We start from the raw sequence: 20,091 nt of genomic DNA on the forward strand, positions 1-20,091 counted from the left end.
ATCTCCAAAATATGTCACAGCTTTTGATCTCTGCACCAACCTTTCTGTTGCACTAGTTTATCTTTCAAAAAGGTGCTCATTTTTGACATTTTTGACTCTACAAGTTTAAAAGGTGAACAAGCAACAACCTTGTGTAAGTTGGCTTAATGGATGCATTGTTTCTAAAACCATTGCTGGTTTAACTCTGTCTAGTTTTGACTAATCCTCAAGTCTTAATTATACAAGGATTAAATAAGTTTTTTGACTCTTAAAGCAGCCCCAGAAATGCCAACAACCACCCCTTGACGAGTATTTGATCCCTAGGATTCCCCCACTCACAGAGCATCTTCCTGATTGACCCAAAACTCCTTCCTCCAGGTGCAGTTTTGCTTCTACAGGGCTGAAGGCCTCTGGGGGCTCAGAAAGATCTGCTCTGCATAAACACATCACACTGTGAGGACCCCCTTTACAGAAGATCATTGTACCTACTTATTTTTAAAGGATGGCTAAAAAAGGAAGTGAATGTAAACGTGTTGCCTGTCCTTTACACAGTATCTGAGACATAAGAACTGCATTACCCTGAAGAGTGCGGTCTAGGTTCAGAACCTTCCTCAGTCTGAGAAAGTTAAACCTTGGTGGGCTACCTCCCATGAAAAAGCACTTTCACCCCTTCTTGGGCCCAGAAGCCAGGGAAGAATAGGAGGGGGCTAGTCTTTGAGGGCTGGTGGTTAAGCCAACTCTTCCTCTTAGAACAGTGAGATCTAGTTTGTAGTCCCAAGACACATGAATGGTCAACAGACTCACCATCAGCTTGTCCTCCAGATGTGCTTTAAAAGAAAGCATTTAAACATGGACTTGGTTCTCTAGGGGAAAAATAAGTAGCTGCAATCAGGATATTCTGGACTCAAGGTCCTGCGCCGCTGGAGATCCATCCAGACTTAAGCTCCTTACCATCTAGAGACAGTAGAAGATGTCAGACACCATCTGGCCGTCAGTGTTTTCTACAGTCTTGCCCAACACAATGCACCACCTTGTCTGCAACCTAACTGGGGCTCCTCACTGTCCCATGTAGCACTGAGGAAAGCCAGACACCCCTCTTTGGGTGCTTGGGGGCAGACATCAGACCTGCATGACTGGAGCTGGCTGTCAGCCTTGTCCTGGCTAACCATTACGTGTCTTCTTCATATGGATACCGCTCACAGGTCAGAATACAGACAACTTCTAAGCTTTGGGCAAACTCAGCACATTGAGTTTTCATGGTATGCAGCTGTAACACATTTTCCAAAACTTGAACACCTCTTGGTCCTGTTTTCTGGGATCTTTCTTACATTCCAGCACCTTTTCCAAAACACTGTGGTAACAGCCTCTCAGATCATGCATACAGCTCTACTAGCTCCCTCACCCCTCTCAGACACTCTGCTTGTGTATTCAGGGATTTCACTGGTTGCCCCAAATATGATACTGGATTAGGAGTTTTAAGCAACGATTTATCACCTCCTTTTTAGGTTGACTTCACATTAGGATGCAATAACACTATCTTGAGTCTGATAATTTCTAGCCAATAACACCTTCCACATGAAGCATGGGGTCATTAACAAGAAGGAAGATTTTAAATTGTTTTAGAAGCCAGCTCATGCTAGTTTTTGAATTGGCTCCTCATGTACCCCAGGAGATTGGTTTGAGAACTGGGATGGCCAGTGGCAGGCAGGGGACCGATACAGCTAAAGAAAGCGCATGAGCCACTTCAGAAGATATGTTCCAAGTTCCTCCCCAGGTCTTTTGCCTTTTATTCTCCAATTCAGGTATTACATTTCCACTGGTTTCCACCAGGATTGTGCATGCACCTCGACATGTTCACAGAAGTTCCACGATACAGAGTTTCACAACTGGGACAGGTCCCTGCAATCGGGACACCAGGGTGACAAAACAGATTCTGGAGAATTTCCCACTGAATAGGATGGAGAGAACATAATTACCACATCGTAGCACTACAATGTCTCATAAACATAGAATAGACTAGATCCATTTACCACAAAAATCACAGAAAGTAACTGATCAAAGAATATCTCTTTTATGTAAAATATACATTTGTAGGATATAATTTTAATACATCTTTTATACTTATTGATGTTGGTTTTGCAACACTTTGAATAAAAAAAAAAAACCAAAATAGTCTTGCTGCCAGAATTTTATTTCTCATAATACTTATAGTTTGAGGTAACAATGAAAGAAGACTGTGTGCTGTGAACAAAGTTGGTGATGTTTGTCTGCAGTCACATTTCTGTTATCAAAGTGAAAAGTAAACTTAAGACTTGGCATGTACACTAGAATTCATACAAATATAGGTCATGGCAAACTGAGAAAGCAAGGACTTATGCAAACCTACTCTGTTCATATTTGTGACCTTTGCAAAATATACCATTATTATGACAGAAGTCAAGACAGATGTAGTTTACATCACTATCATTATTAAGTGCGTGTCTTTGTATGATCCACAGCACAACTTACTGCAGGAACCAGGAATAATACACACAGGGGTGTGGGTCTTTGCATGGAGGCTTAGCAACGATGACTTGAATTCAGCTTTCCTTGATATAGATAAAAACTGATATTCCATGCACACACGTTTTATTTACAGCTGACTCATCAACAGTGACTAGTCACCCCTTCCTCTGGCAGCAGTAATTATGAGCAGTCTTTAATCTTCTTTAACAAGCTCTACTTCGCATGTAAAGTCTCAGTGACCTCCTCAAGGCGTGAGTTGTTTATCAGGGCCCATTCAGCAGCAGCAGTCTCTTTCCAGTACAGTCCTTGGTATGGCTAAATTCCATTGTCCCTTTTTCAGCAGTCAAAAATCCATGATAAATTCTGTACAACACTGTAGTTAATATAACAGCAGCACCAGATATTATATTAATTCCTTTGCTAAAAGCTGTTTGCAATTATCTCTCTATTGACAATATCTTACCAAAACTAAATCAATGTACATCTCTAAATATCAGAAATGTATGCTTTGATAAATACATTATTGTACAAGAATTCTGACATGCAGGTCATGCTACCGGGCTAGGCTATATACAGAAGAACATGTTACATGGTCAACAATAAGTTATATTTCTTTTCCTAACAAAAAATAGAACATGACAATCAGGGATTATTCAACAATCTCAAGGATCTCTTAAGATTTGTGTTGTTATGGTCTTCCCCATGTAGTTCTAAAACTCTATGGTTTAGGGTAATTTTTCCTCACCAGCCCAGAACATCAAATCTGCCATTGCATTTGTTGCATCCGTTGCATAAACAGAGGTTAATATTGAATGAAAAAGCCAGTAGAGGAGATACAGTTTCAAAACTGTAGTGAATGCTGGTTGCTAGGAGGAAGATTGATGCAATAGGCAACTGGTCAGTACTGTAAAGCAGCTACTAAATCCCACTCAAAAAATCTTCAGAGTGCTCACATGAGTTAGTCTAGACAATACTAACTTGCGCTTGAAAAATATACATATTTGTATCTATACACATAAGTGTAGTCCATATGAAAAAAAGAGAAAAGGAGAAAAATGTCCTTAGTTAACCTTAAAAGAGGGGGGCATTTTAACAGTAACTCTGTGCTTTATGGATACAGATGGAGAATACAGGAGACAGGTTGCAAAACAGACAGACAAACAACATATAGGACAAAGCACCTCAGAAAACATTGACTGAAGAAATTTTTGAAGCTTGTGAGCCAGAGGTATAAGGCTGGTCAAAAACCCGACAGCAGTACAAAAAAAGCCCCCAATAATCTTCTCAATTTTACTTGGTACTCAGCCTCTGAAAATGTTGAAGAACCCTGGAGTAGAGAAATGACTACAGTACCAAGCAGCACTTGCTAGCTTAAAATTGCAAGTCTGGATGGCGTTTACCTTTCTTGCATGTTTTGTGCCTTCCCCAAGCCATTAAGAAAGAGATCTGGCTTCTGCTTGCGTGTAACCAGTAATGACAACCTCTTTGCAGTTATCTGTGTGCAAACAACCGGAGACATTCAGAACTCTGATACAGCAATCCAGTACCCAAGTAAGTTAATCACAAAATAAAGCCATTTATAAACAAGTAGATCATTAAAAAATAAAGGAAAAAGGTTAAACAAAGAAAAACAATCCCACATGCAGACCAGTTTATCAGTGCTTTCATTTCAGCGGGATGGTACAATGCGAGAACACACATCCAGAGCCCTCTGTGGTCTCCGTGATCGACAACACTGCTTGTCAGGTGATGGAGACAGGATGGTCCATGCAAATGAGCAGACCCAAGTCACATTGTGTGCAACCAAGACACGATTCCAGACATCTTCAGAATGGATTAGAGTCACAAGAAATGGAGGTTCAATGGAGTGACTGATAATTAGTTGGAAGCACATTATTTTAAGTAAATCTCCCTGAAAATATGCTTATTTATTGAATATACTGGCCAACGGCATCCACTAACTGTCCTTTTATTGCCACATGAAAGTAGGACAATATAGTAGATAAATGGAGAAGCGCTACTTCAAGTAATTTTTAAAAGCCAAGATAAAAATCTTCAGCTACCCAAGTGGCATTTCTTACTACTGACAGTTATATCATGCAGGAGTTATACCATATTTGTGGAGCCTATGGTTAGTGCTACATTTATTTCCAATATGTGGTAAACAGTATTTGAATTAATACTATGTAGCCGATTGATGCCATCTGTTTACAAGATGGAAGGGATGGGAGACCGAGAGCGCCTTAGAGGACAAGGTGAGCTGTAGGGTGATGTTACTGGAGACAGTCGCAGAGCATTGCCTGTCAAGCCAGCTATGTTGTTTAAGCTTCGAGATTTTTCATAGCCTTGTATGAGAAAATGCACAGACATCAGTTGAATTCAGCCAAAAAAATACACAAAGACAAACAGTACAATGTAATGTAATCCAAGGAGCTATCTGGGACTCAGAGGGAATCTGCCTGTGAAAGAACTCAATGCTGAGACACATTACTACCAAAAGATACTAATAAATAAAATTATATACAAATTAATGCAGCTACTCATTTCCAGACAATTACACAGACCATCACACAAGAGGTCTGACCTGCTCTTCCACAACCCATCTTGCACTCAGTGCCGCTCTATTGGCTTCAGCAGGGTAGCAGAGAGTGCAAGATAAAGGATCCCAACAGGGTTACTGGGTGAGCTGTACTGGCTAAGTGTAATCAAAACCACATTAAAACAGACTATAAAAACTGTTAGAATTATATGATCTCTGCTAAACCCAATTCCTAATACAGGATTATTTTTCTTAGAAACAAATAAAACAAAAACCAGATAAATTGCTTACAGCATGTGTAAAACACTTCTGCAGAGGATTGAATAATAAGATGAGAAAGAAGGTCCATCTTCAAAAATATTAAACCTAAGACTTTATGTCTAATATTAAAGTATAATAAGATAGCCGAGTTTGACATATTTGCAAATGCCTCCTGATTGGCAAATTTAAAACACTATATTTGTGCTCCTTCTCCAGCTGACCCAAATGAAATAATTGTTATTAATCCACGTAAGCAGGTAGTAAATAATTAATCATTAAATGAGGCAACCACATAATGCTTCACAATTTGGAGGGAACGTTGCACTTGCAGACATTTCTGTTCACATACACTGTGAGCTCTAGCTACCTACTTTTTGCTACGTATAGGTTGTTTCCACCTTGTAGAGGCTATGCTGTGAAATGATGGAAAAGCATTGCTATTCACTGCATCGCTATCTTCATACTCAAGGATTTTCAATAGCACCTGAAAAAGCCCACTTATGAAGAAAAGGATCAGCCCATCGGTCTGGAGAAAGATATCAGCAAGGAAATACAACGAAGATGAAGCCGGACAGGACCTCTCTCCTCAAGTGCATGGATACATGCTTCACTGCAAGCATGAGAAGGCCCATTGATTTCAGTGGCACTGCCTGTTTCCTTGAAGACAAGTATGCATCTAAGCATTCGTCAGGTTAAGACATACAAGTATAAATTGCTTACAGTGAAATACTGAAATTTTTCCCACAGAAACTGTAAAATTTCAGTGACAATACAGCTAAACATTACACAGGACATCACCAGATTTTTTTTTTTCTTATTGAAATAGTTACTGGCTCAAATTCCAGATCTCCAGATAACAGGCAGTTCACAGACAGTTGTTAGCATCTTCAGGAAAAATCATATCTTAGGTCCTCCCCTAACAACAATTACCCTGTTTCTTGCCTACTGAGAATTACATACTGTAAAGCTATACTTAAAGCAAATGCATAACCTCATGTCTGCTAAATGTTGTGCAACGTTATCTCCAGATTGCAAGGGCAGGCTAGACTGTGATGCTTCACAGACTTCGATGCATTTCAAAAACAGCCTCTAGTTTCTGAGTTTCTGTAAGTATTTACACAGATTAGAAAGAATCATGTTTGAAATGGGAATCGAGGGGAAGCACAACACTAGTGTACATATTTAACCTCCCCTGTAAACATAAAGCTTACAAAAAAAAAATCAAAATAATTAGGTAGCTTTCTTACACAGAAAACTAGGAAGGTATTTTTTAAAAATATTTTTCCTGCTACTTTTCTAATGATAAAACCAAAGAACTGATAGCAGAAGATGGTAAAGATGACAAAGAAAACAGAACTCCTAAAAAATGAAAACCAGATACACAAGATGAATAAAGATAAAGGCATGATCCAGAATTGGTACTTTGCAGGTATTATAGTGGGGGTTTTGATCAGCTCTGAATCAGTATCATCTTAGAGATGGAGATAAGGTGTTAATGCAAAAAAGGTCAGAATAAATTATGATTGAACACAACCAAGAACCATCCAAGGAACCAACCAAACAAGAAGGATACACCAAAAGAAAGAAAGGGAAAAAACAAAATGAAAACTAGTAGACTCGATGTGTGAATTAAATTCAAATATTCAAAACCATTTGGATGGCACTTGAAGATGTTTTCTGCTTATGAGCTAACTTCCCTACTCTGTATAAAATAAACTTGAAAGCCAGTGGCTAAAACATTTCAGCCTAGATTATGGTTATCATCAGAGCCAGTCAAAGAGCACATTTCTCATTGAGAAACTGCCAGTTCTGAACTCAAGCCCCATTTTCCTAGTGAAAGCTATGAAACAATTTTCTCTTGAATCTAGGTTTTGAAATGAAAGTGTTCATGTGGTCCCAGTATAAAATATGCTTTCTTTTTATATTAATATGTCTTTGGTAGTTAATGAGTAACTTCTTTTATTATTTCTGATCTGTTCTAATTATGGTTACTGCCAAGCAAACAGCACTCAAATGTTTATACTACCACTCCTAAAAGGAATCAATAACCTTATCTTGCAAGATGCCATGACAGTCTGCCTTATTCAGATATTCCTGACCTCCTCAAAGACTGGACTCTTACCATTAGAGATATTTTAAATAATTCTAGTTGTTGAGAAGACAACGCAAGATATACAGTCAGTGAAAAGCATCCTAAATCTGTACAAAAAACATGTTTGCAACAAGGTCCCATTTAATCTAAACATTATGTATAGGAATATGTAAAACTCTGGAGTATACAGACAATCATGCTGTTTGCAAATACCATACACATTGAATTCTGTTTGCCTATCTGCTGTCACTGACCTCATGCTTTTGAAATGTAAAAAGAACATTTTCAGAATAACCCAAGAGAATTCCTTTAGGGTCTATGGCTGGCTGGGACAGCTATGTTTGCTGTTCAGAAAGCAAGTTTAAAAATAAATTTTAAAAAAAAAAAAAAAAGCAGATAAAACTAAGCCAAGAACGCTGTCCAGTGCCACTTGGCTACTGCACATGAATTCTTGCAGTAAACGACTGCACATCAGCACTCAGGAACGTGAAACCTGTTGGAATGGTATAATTTGCCAAGAAACCAAAGCAATTTGGATGTAAGGAAATGGCAAGACTACAACTGGCATTGCTGATCTTGGGGCTGTGCCCTGAGGTTAGGTTTGCAGCCAAAGCCAGCTGTGGCCTGATGGGGTAGCCACACCGTCAGTCACACGGGTGATACATACAACAGAAGGTTTTGCAAACTCCACCTGGGGAACCCAATCCTACTGAACAGTGAGTAATCAGATTTGAAGAGGCTGAAAGACTAGAAAGGCATTTTTAGCACCTTGCAAGATCAAATGTTGTTTACTGTGGTTGAATTCGGGTTGGGGTATACAGTCACGTTTTAGCATCGGTGGTGTATTACAAAAAGGAAACATTTTGTGGCATTATAAACTCAAACTTTTCTTTGAAAGAGATCTAAACAGCATCTCATATGATATGCTTTGTTGTGTTCAGAACAAAAACATTGCTTATTTCTGACTTTTCAACCTTTTAATTGTAATTTATTCAGCTGTAATTTTTACTAAGTTATAAAGTGCAGACCAAAGTTATTAAATAACTAATTGGTCTTTTAGAATGACAAATGGTATTGAGTGATGAATGGCTAAATGAGCAAGGTCTGAATTGCAGGCTTTTCCATTGAAGATAACAGACAAATGAAGACACAAGTGAAATGAGGGTCCAACATCAAGCACGTTTTGTGAACATTAAAGGACATGAATGTTTCTAAAAGGAAAGCAGGAATAAAATGACTAGGAATAAAGAAAAAAAGATACATTGTGAGTATAGTCTTTCCTCTAAGAGCATTGCACACATCATTTTACTCTAAGATTGCTTTTCACGAGCACATTGCTGAGTAACCTTTTATGATCTAATGAAAGAAGTCCATACCTTTCCTGATCCCTCCATCAGTAGCACACGTGTAATCACCTGTCGTCAGTAGGAAACATGTTCCCCCTCTTCTGTTTTTGTCTCTTGTACTAGAGCGTCTGATGGGAGGGAGCCTTTCACCAGGTGAGAGTGGCTGCTCACTTCCTGCACTGTCTTCACCTGATAACACTGGTTAAAGCACCATGCCCATTTACAGACAATAATGAATGAGGAAATGAGACATCACAAAGAGCTTATGCTGAATGCTGGATATTCCCATCACTCAAAAATAGTTATAAGGTAAATCATTAGAAGAAAACAAGACTGCAATTAACCATTAATCAGTACAAAATGGCAAAAAGTATATTTTTATTCAAGAACAAATGATCTTTTGACTTTCCTGTTCTTCTTTTAAATCTCATATAAAGCTATACTAAACTGACATGAAATAAGAAATAATCAAACCAAGGCTCAGTTATTTGCCTATAATGGACTGTAACTTTTCAGAGTACAGTCAGCCTTGGATATTTCAAACAACTATTTACTATTTTGGCTACCCTTTTTGCTAAGCAGGAGGTCATGTTGGTAATTTTTGCTTAGAATATGTTGTTTAGCATATTTTAAAGACAACCCCTCCCCCACAAGGGTTAAATTTTCAACATTTGGCACTAAAACTTGTTTAATAACACACTTAGCTTTCATTTCTATATTTATCACACTTGCACTGCTTGTCATCATAAGTACCCAACATTAAATGCTGTCTTTGGTCTCTGTAGTTTATTTTGTCAAACAGCAAAACTCTTACCTCTCCTGATTTGGCACTCCCAGAGGACTCTCTTTTAAAATTAGCTACTATTTCAGATTCAGGTCACACTTCAAGAAAAAAAATCTCTGCTCAGTACAGCACATAACAGGTAATGGCATGTTATTGACTTCATCTTTACCTTTGCATTTAAACCTGAGCACGTGTTTTTCTGCAATGGTAATGCAAAGGGTTATATTCAGCCTTGAAGTTTTGCACAGAATTCCTAGTGACTCTAATAGAATTCTCTACCAGAAATAAAGCTACAGGGCGTGATGTGAGCGGTGGCACTACTGAAGAGGAAGTTAACTCTTTAAAATGGCTCCTTTTTGCATATCTGCTTTCTCTGCTTTCTCTCTAACTTCAAGGATTGTAGCACCTTGTAAATAAAGCTGCAGACACAGAAAAGTGTCTCTTTGCTCTGATCACACTGAGCCTCCACCATTCCAGAACACCTTTAGTAGGACCTGACGGCATGAAAAAGCTGTTAACACTTTAAAGATGTTGTCTGAAAGCTGGTATCAGTGAAAGCACTGTAAAACTAACTGTGTTCCACCCTCAGTGCGAGTCCTTTCAAAGGTTTCCATCCTCTTAAATATATTTAGGATGTTCAAAAAGCTGTGTTAACTTTGTCTGTGAACACTCACTTGGAGACTGAAACTGAGCTTCTTTGAACATAAATGCTATTCAGTAACAGAGCAACAGACCAAAGACAGATATTGTTCAGAGAGACTGATCTTCCAGACTCTTTTAAAAAATAAATTTCAATTATTGAATGACACCAGTAATGGGTGGTTTTGCTCTTATTGTTCTTTGGCAGCTTTCCAACAGGAGTCTAATGACTGGTATGTGAGCTTTGTAGTCAGATTGTGCTTGGCTTACAAATAAATACATTCAAGAAACAAACAAAAAAAAATCCTTGCTGCTAAAAGTTTTGGTTTAATTACACTGAGAGGTAAAATTTACTCTTAAATTTGAAGAGATATGGAATATGGGGTAGTGGCTTGGAGGGGCAGAGGCTGTCATTTGATATGCATTTTCACAGCGAATGGCATAAAATACTCCTTATCCATCATTTGGAACTCTAACAAATAAGGTAATATAAATCACAAAAATCAGCACTAATAATGATCATATTGTTAGGGGCTGTCATTTTCAGTTTTCTTGACAAACTTCACATAAGCTATGCTATTATCATTCAATTAATAGTAAATATCATGCAATGTCTCATCTAACACAGATGAATGAGGTTCTTCTAGCCAGGGAAGCAGAATGCCAAATGGAAAGAAAACTAGAATGAGAATTTCTTCTTATTTCCTTTGAGTGCTGGGCTTTTGATGTAAAGCACCTGCTCCTTTTAAATGACTGCTTCTTTGTAGAATCTTGCTTAACAGGCCACGATGTGGCACAGGCAAAGCTGACACAAGAGACAGACACTGAGGCAAAACACCATGGAGTCCAACAGGGTGGGACACGGTGGCTGCTCAAATAGTCACAGTCATGCAGAAAAACAAGAAACATCCACACGACGCAACAAACAACAGGCAAAAGAAAAGGTTGATATTATCAGCAGGAAAGCATTCTCAACAGAGCAAGCAAAACTGTATAGACCAGCTACATAGAGGTTTGGGAACATCACTATACCTATTTTGCCCTCTATGAGACTGACACACGCAAACACTGGAGGGGAGAAGGGTGGGAGCTACATCTTCTCCTGGCAGAAAGACTGGCTGCTTTCTGACTCCTACCAAACATACTGGTCTATAAAGTGTTTTCAGAGGACATGCATTTCCAGTGGGGTCCTACCTGATGATCTGTTGTGCTCCATCAACTGGTTGTCCTTGCCCAGGCAGATGTCACCCTGTGTGCTATTGCAGGCCATGTTCAAGTCTGTCTTGCAGAAGGTGGGCGAGCTGGCTTGAGGAGCAGGAGGGATGTGCTTCTTCCGTTTCCTTGGCAGTTTCTGCTTTGCCATGGCCAGAGAGTAGTACATCCCAAAATTGTTAACTATCACAGGCACAGGCATGGCTATGGTGAGCACCCCTGCCAGAGCACACAGGGCTCCCACCAGCATGCCTGACCAGGTCCGTGGATACATATCCCCATATCCCAGGGTGGTCATGGTGACTACAGCCCACCAGAAGCCGATAGGGATATTTTTGAACTGTGTGTGCTCACTTGCCGATGGGTCGTTAGGCTGGGCTCCCACCCGCTCTGCGTAGTAGATCATGGTGGCAAATATCAAAACACCGAGCGCCAGGAATATTATCAGCAGCAAAAATTCATTGGTGCTGGCTCGCAGAGTGTGGCCCAGCACCCTGAGGCCCACAAAGTGCCGGGTGAGCTTGAAGATTCGCAGGATCCTCACGAATCTTACCACCCTGAGGAAACCAAGCACGTCTTTAGCAGCTTTGGAGGAGAGCCCACTCAGGCCCACTTCTAGGTAAAAGGGCAGGATGGCCACAAAGTCAATGATATTCAAGAGGTTTTTGATGAATTCAAGTTTGTTGGGGGAAAAAACAACACGTACTAAAAATTCAAATGTAAACCATACCACACAGACTCCTTCCACGTACGTCAGGGCAGGATCTGTCTCAATTTCATACTGTAGCACAGCTTCTGTCCCATTGACGACCTGCTCAGTTTTGTTTATAATAGTATTGAAAGCCTCATGTGTTTCCAGACAAAAGGTCGTGATTGAAACTAGGATGAAGAATAAAGAGGCAAAGGCGATGAACTGAAACAAAGAGGGAAAAGAAACATCAGAACCACACAGCTCTTCACGTTAATGCTAACAATGTCAGTGATCATTCTGAATCTTTTACTGATTCATTCCTAAATGATTCACAAATTTGTATGCATAAAACTTTGCATCTAGGCCAGAAGAGAGCAGCACACAGGTCTCACACATAGGCCAGGAGTCCAAGAGCAGGAAAAGTCTTGTTGATGGACACCATGGGAGGCTGCAACTCATGCAGGAAGTAGCAACAAATTCTTTAAGCTGTGCTAAACCATCTGAATTCCATTCAGTTGTCAAGGTACTTTACAAACAACCCCCATGCACACCAACCACAGCAAGATTTGAGGCTGCCCACCTCTCACATAGTGGAAAACTGGGCTGACCCTAATAATTTTGAGATTACGGTTCAGTGATTCACACCTGGCCTGAAGGGTCCTAGGAACAGATCCAAACACTGTGTTTCCTTAGGATTTTCAGCGATTCACAAACACAGGATCTTTACTGAAAAGGCCTTCCATATTACAGGTATAGTTGGTTGCACAGCCTATTATGTTCACAGTTATCCAGCACTCATACCCTTAGGCAGGACTAAGAGTAAACCTCGCAGAACCTCTCTCACTGTGGTGGCAGAGCTTTGCCAGTGTGTTAGAATCCACAACCCTGCTATCAAAGTTACCAATCCAGGACAATCTGAACAAACAGGGAAATACAAATTCCATTCTAGTAGCGGCACATGAATAGATAAAATACAGTTAAATAACCTGCAGACAGCCCTCACAGATGATTGTTAAGGACTTAAAAAATATTTACTGCCTGATCTTCAATTCAGTCATCACAGTCAAGCATTGAAGAAAAGAGAACATCCAGGACAGGATCTCATACAAATTAACACTGAGCCAAACAGCTGGAGGGGGGAGATAAACTTTCTTACACCCAGTAAAATGTGCCAAATGAAAAGGTGTTTTGAGCCAGTTGTTCCTTTGCTACAATGGTTAACTTCTTTTAAGTGACAATACATTACCACCACGCTAGCACTCCAACAGCAATGGTGTGGTACATGAATAGACGCTGTGTTTAAATCCCCCCCTGGGCCAGGATTTCTAACGTGTTATCACTGTGCTTGTTATTCTGGATTTTCAGCTTACAAGACATTTTATAGCCAATATTATCCTGAAAAAAACCCTCTGAAGACTTGAAGATTTTTGAAGGTGTTAGGGGCCCAAAGAGACAAAAAGATGCCTAAACAGGTTTGTGAAAATACCTAGTGCCTATGTGCTTCCTTACATATCTAGCAGCTTGAAATTTTACCACTGCATAATATCAAGAAAGAAACACATTTCTTTCAAAATGGCAGCAAATTACTAACTCTTTTGGCTTCAGGTTTTTATAATTTTGAACTGTTACTCGAATGTAAAACAAAAATACATGATAGGGGTCTCAGAGTTTGAGGCAGGCTTTTCATCCTTTTTAATATTATTTATTTTAGTAAATAAGGTATTTTATGTTCCCTTTAATACTACCTACAATCCATTAATTCCCAATCTGAAACTGAGTACCTTAAGGAAGCCCAGCAAGTAGGAAAAACAGTAGAAAATGCTCTGCAGGCAAAGTTCAAGCTGTAGTTTTAATGTATACACAATGTGCATAAAGATCAATAATCTCCTATATGTTCAAAAGCTCACTGTTTAAATCTTTCTTTGGGACTTCGTTTGTTGATTAAAAATAAAAATATACATATTTTTATACATATACATCTCTTAGTATAGGTGTAAAATAGAATGTATATGAAAGTATGCATACATAAAACTTACACATACTATTATTTATAGTATAGCATCTATAGGTGTGTATATGTATATAAATTTTATTACTGATAGAACATTTGGAGTCAGTATACAGAATTATTTCTCATTTGTAAGCCACCTCCAGTGGTATGTTAAAGTACCATAATATATGGGGGATGTTATTGCGGTCTTCCAGTACTTAAAGGGGACTATAGGAAAGATAGGGGCAGTCTTTTTAGCAAGGCCTGGTGTGACAGGACAAGGTGTAATGGTTTTAAATTAAAGGAGGGTAGAATTACACTGGATATAAGGAAAAAAATTTTTTACAGTGAGGTTGGTGAAGCATTGGAATGGGTTTCCCAGAGAGGTAGTGGAGGTCCCATCCCTGGAAACATTCAAGGTCAGGTTGGACAGGCTCTGAGCAACCACATCTAGTTAGAGATGTCGCTGCTCACTGCAGGGCGGTTGGACTAGATGGCCTTTAACAGTCCCTTCCAACGCAAAGCATTCTGTGACTCTATGACTCTATCAGAATCTCTACTACCACCCCACTGGAAAGGGCAGCTTACAGTCCGGGTTCCAGAGGTGCAGGCAATAGAAAATGTGGCAGCAGGATGCTGCTGTGTTACCACACCAAAATCTTGAATCTCATTGAAAGAAATCTGGTAACAATGGAGACAGAACAACAGCCATCAGCAAGAATGCCCCTGTTAGGTCACTTTAATCCAGGCTGCAACATTGCGGCAGAACTGAATTCGTATACTTCAGATATCAATCACCAAATTTAGTGTTAGCATGCAGATTTAGTGTTGTGTGCCACAGGAGTTCATTTGAGCTGGTACAACACTGAACGGTTGCATTTTTCTAACACAGAATATTAGTTAGACAAGAAAATGTTGTCTCTACATCCAGTAGAGAGAACTGCTTTTATTCTGAGAAACAAGCTTAAATTTGCAATGCAGGCCTGGCAAATTTATTATATTCAGACTCACAAGATACATCTATTTATCAAAAAACCCCCATATATCTAACTCTATCAGATATTTGCAGCTTGTTTATGGCTTCCTTTCCTCAATCAATGAAACAAAAGTTATTACCAAGCCCCTCAATTATAAACACTCTATATCTGTTATCTTTCAGAAAGGACTGACTCATGGACTGAACTGAACACTTATCATCCAGTCTGAACTTCTAGTCACGAGCTAAGCAAACAATCTTACGCTGTCTGGCTGATTTTTACCGAAAAGGCTTTTCTGCCTTTGCCTTAAGAACTGTCATGGTTTAACCCCATCCGGCAACTAAGCACTACCCAGCTGCGCGCTCACTCCCCCACACAGAAGGATGGGGGAGACAACTTGAAGAGTAAAAATGAGAAAACTCGTGGGTTGAGATAAAGACAGTTTAATAGGTAAAGCAAAAGCCGCACACACAAGCAAAGCAAAACAAGGAATTCATTCACCACTTCCCATGGGCAGGCAGGTGCTCAGCCATCTCCAGAAAAGCAGGGCTCCATCACACTAACAGTTACTTGGGAAGACAAATGCCATCACTCCAAACATCCCCATATTCCTTCTTCTTGCCCCATGCATGACGTCATATGGTGTGAAATATCCCTTTGGTCAGTCGGGGTCAGCTGTCCCAGCTGTGCCCCCTCCCAGCTTCTTGTGCACCCCCAGCCTACTTGCTGGTGGGGTGGGGTGAGAGGCAGAAAAGGCCCTGACTCTGTGTAAGCACTGCTCAGCAGTAACTAAAACAGGCCTGTACTATGAAAACTATGATGCAAATCATAGCCTTTTACTAGCTACTATGAAGAAAACTAACTCTACCCCAGGAAAAACCAGCACAACTACAAAATTGCTGCAAGTTCATACCTCATTTATTCCTGGCACCTGACACCAACATTCACAGAAAAGCCTTAGTCTTGTGTTAGACAACTAGAGGCAGCAAATACAAACAGATTTATATAACCTAAGTGAATTAATCTCAGCAGATCTTTGCAAAATGTCTCCATAACATGGATAGAGAATTTATCAGACTCTAAGCCACTGGTGGGCTAAGAATGACCCTTGGGAGGCTACTAGAGCATCCTCCAGAACCTTCCTACAGAGTGAAGGAGGGGAAAGCAAACAAATTTGTGGAGGTTGAGGATCACTGGAGCTAAGTCAGCACTGTAGCTTGCAAGCTCACTGAGCACTTTTAATAGATAAAATATTGGGCAACTTCTTTAACAGCAACAATTTGGTGATTTCAGACAACTGTGAACATTTTTTGTCTGAAAAGAACAGAAAATTACATTCAACCTTACCAAACTAAAATTTACCAACAATTCAGATACAATAAGGATTAAGTGGGCATTCAACAGTGCACTGAATCTAATAGTATGTAAATAATTAGCACCTGTTTCTGGGCTGAATTTCAGAAAGAGAGTCCATTCTGGTTCAGATCCTTTATAAAAAACATTGAATACCAAGGGATTAACCACAGGTAGAACTGCCTGACAAACTATTTATTACTGTTTTGCTCAACACTGACACTGTGAAAGGCCACAGTGCACTTGGAATTTGGCACTTGGCAAAGCAGATCGAAATTTTTGACTTTGCACCTACATTCAATGACGCTTTATCGTCCTTAAAGGAAAAAAACCAGTCATTTCCAAAATCCGCTGAGTATCCTACTCTGTTATCCTAAAGGCAATCATCTTTCAGAGGTTAGGATAAACAAAGGCAAGAGAAAACTATTAACGTGGTGACAGATTTGTTGATAATCCCAGTTTCCATTCATAGCAATGTAAAACAACAAGATGTACACATTCCACCATGCACACAATAGCATATGCATCACTTTTTGAGCAAAGACGCTCATTCCTTTTATCTCTTGTTGCATTTTGTTTTAAACTGTAAACTCCTTGGATCAGGACATTCTGGGTGGAGCTTGCACAGCACTTACTGTGCTAAAACCTCACACACAAGAAGACCTACAATGTTATCGCAATAGTCAGAGGGTTCAGAGAACATGCAAGAAGAAAATGCAATAGCCAGTGCAGGAAGGAACACTTTATCAAATAAGAATGCTTAGGGATTTACTTTACATTAACAAAGATATTTCCTTAGTATTACATTACAAAATACTAGGCAATGTGCTGAAAAGACTCCAGCATGTTTTTCACAGTTGTAATGAAAGAAATGAAATTGTCATGTGCTATCCTCACTTTATGCTTTCCTTCTGCTTCATCCATTTTTCCTCATTTTGAGGGTAATGAGCCTCTAAAAACACATCCATTTTTGTTCATGTGGGAAAGAACCACATTTCAGACAAAGTTGGTACAGATCCAAACTCCCAGATTCTCTGGTGGATGGGCCCAACCAAGCTGTATTCCTCAGTCCTGCTAACGTCCACAAAAATTGGGGTACCACACACAAATTTTGGTTTGTTGTTTGTTTTTTTTTTTCAGTGAAACACACAAATCTAAAAGGAGTTAGCCTGATCATCATTTCAGAAAGGTCACAGCAAGATACAAATTTTTGTTTGAATCCTTAGCAACCTTTCACTGTGAGAAGTTCTGAAAGCTTAGGTTTTGGATAGTTGCAAGACAAATTCAGCCTTGGTATGGAGTAAAACAGCTTCAGCGACCCCCTTTTTTAAACCATATATTGTCGTTGGAGCATATGGCTTGAAACTCTTCGGAAAAAAGTTGACGAAAAATTTTCAAATATGATCCAAATAATCAGGATCCTTTTCTCATTTCCTAAAAGTTTTTTAAAAATAGTTGTTTCTTGTTTGTCTTAATGGATAAGATAAAATTATCTTTCTTCATTTAGGTTTTCTTTTTTGCCCTGAGGGACAACATTTTCTAAGTGAGAGAATGGTGGTACAGACACTCTAGGGCCACCAAACCAGACTTTTTCAAAATTGAAATTAATACAAATTGAATTAATAAAAAGGTCAGTCCGTTTTTGCCAGAAGAGAGCAGTTAAAAGTTACAAAAATGTTCAGTATGTAATACACAGCAAGCAGAAGATTCCTCATTAAGTAGTTAAAGCTCTCAGTAGGCTGCTGATTCCCCCTGCTCACATTTTGAAGGCAGTGGGCACCCATTTTTGTTCATGTGTGTCGGCATCACACTTCAGACAACGTTGGTACAGATTCCAGCTCCCAGCTTCTCTAGTTGATGGGATCACCAGCCAAGCTCTGTTGCTGAGTTCTACTAATGCTCACACTAAGGGGATTATACATCTACAACTTGATTTTTAATGAAGCACATAAATCTAACATGAGTGTCAGATGCCTGCAGATAACTCACTGGAAGCAGAAAATTGTATGATTCCTATTCTGAATTCAGTGTCCCATGGGGAACTGAGTTGCTCAGAGTTTAAAGCAATTTCAAAAATGACAACTAATTCTAGGACTGTAAATTGAGGAGCATGTGGATTATCAGAACTTCTGTACATCCAATGTCATGTTTTGCCTCGCACATAGCTCCTAAAGTGCCTTGAAGAAATAAGGTCACTTTCAAAATCATGGCTGGAGATGACCTGATAACAGCCTCATAGGCCACGTCTGGATTTCACAGTAGGAAAAAGCACCTGGTCAGAGGATGCTGTGGCTCAGATCTAACACACCTGCCCAAGTTTCCTTTTCAACGCAAACCCAGACATGGCACTGATTGCATAACTTGTCATCATCCTGTGATGGAGCCAGGACCTGAATTCAGTCATTCTAAGGTTTATCAGCTTAGACACAGCCCAAACAAAACAGCAACAGAGCTAGAAATTGATCCTCACACTCAGGTGGCTTATTCGTATTCATAAAATCAGACTCATACTACTCCATGTTTAAGATATGCTTTGTCTGTTCATCCCGCACCCTTAAAACAGGCTATTTCTACACTTTATTTAGTATCGCAAGATGGACAGGTCATAGTCAGTGAAGCTGTTAACACACAGCTAATTGTTAGTAGTCACAGTCACACTTCTTGTTTCATAGTTAAGTTTTGAATAAAATCTCTCACAGTATCTCAGTATTTTCCCAGAAAGAGTCTGTATCCTGTCTGGATACAACTCATTCTGGGGTTGGATCTCAACACCTCCTCCTTCAACTCCCCTCACTGTGTAATGTATATTTTCTATCATCAGTATTCAATAGCAGCTTTTAAGGTTCGGTTAGTTCATCTGAGTTTTATTCCAGGGCTTAGAAGGCTTGCCCTTGACACACTTGACTACAGAAAAAGAAAACTACTGAATATTTAATAAACCCTTGGAAATACAACATTTAATATTCTCTAATGCAGGTGCAGAATTGCCTTTAAAGAAAAAAGATTACAATGTTACTTTAAATAAATATCTTCACAAGCACATTATGAGGCTTGATACATGCATGTTGCTGGAATTTAAAATAATTAAAAAAACCCAATAATCCTCTCCACCACACTTAGTAGACTAAAACCACAGCTATAGGGAGACCATCACAGAAAAGAGGTTGTGTTTTATTTCTTGAAGAAACCATCTTTGATGGCTTGCTCACTATTGAAACCAAAATCCTGCTTTCGTTACACCAGATGTAAATTTACAGAATGACTTAACTTTTCCTGACCAAAACAAGAGTGGAGGAGTTTCCACAGTCGAGTTCTTGGCTTTCCCACCAGATCATTCGTGCTAAACAGAACCCTCAAGACAGAGTAACTTTTCTGTTGGATAACAAAGTACTTAAAAGGAAAGTATTTTTTAACATCATACTCATTTTGAAAAATCAATAGTAAATTTCCATACTTTGGAGATTTAAAAATTATTTCCAGTGATGCCTGTTCACATTTGTTAGTTTAAGCCTCATCCTTTCATAGTTCAGAATATGTTACAAATTATTTTAAGAAATAACTGACTCAATTTCTTCCTCCTCCTAAACTTCTGACCACAAGAAGTAAGCTAATCTATGCATTAAACACATCCAATCTCATTGACTGCAAAAATTTAGTCAGATCTATCCACTACAAAACTGTATTTTACAATTTTTCTTCATATGTACTGTAAGATTCACTGAT

General features: G+C 39.2%; 1 protein-coding gene across 5 annotated transcripts in view; it reads right to left on the reverse strand.

The window, feature by feature from the left end:
* Positions 1–1,731: 1,731 nt before the first annotated feature.
* KCNC2 (potassium voltage-gated channel subfamily C member 2) overlaps positions 1,732–20,091 on the reverse strand; it is a 103,413-nt gene continuing 85,053 nt past the window's right edge. The window contains exons 2-5 of one of the 5 annotated variants that reach the window (XM_064449748.1): positions 11,340–12,270; positions 8,753–8,920; positions 3,885–3,979; positions 2,772–2,857 (exon numbers count right to left, since the gene is read on the reverse strand). In XM_064449748.1, coding sequence (XP_064305818.1) covers positions 3,918–3,979; positions 8,753–8,920; positions 11,340–12,270 — 1,161 coding nt within the window. In that variant the 3' untranslated portion in view covers positions 2,772–2,857; positions 3,885–3,917. Of the gene's footprint in view, positions 4,830–8,752; positions 8,921–11,339; positions 12,271–20,091 lie in introns of all 5 variants that reach the window. The other 4 variants (XM_064449732.1, XM_064449741.1, XM_064449722.1 and 1 more) reach the window with 4 other exon arrangements.

The sequence above is a fragment of the Phalacrocorax carbo genome, chromosome 1, assembly GCF_963921805.1.
Source record: "Phalacrocorax carbo chromosome 1, bPhaCar2.1, whole genome shotgun sequence".
Classification (NCBI taxonomy): domain Eukaryota; kingdom Metazoa; phylum Chordata; class Aves; order Suliformes; family Phalacrocoracidae; genus Phalacrocorax; species Phalacrocorax carbo.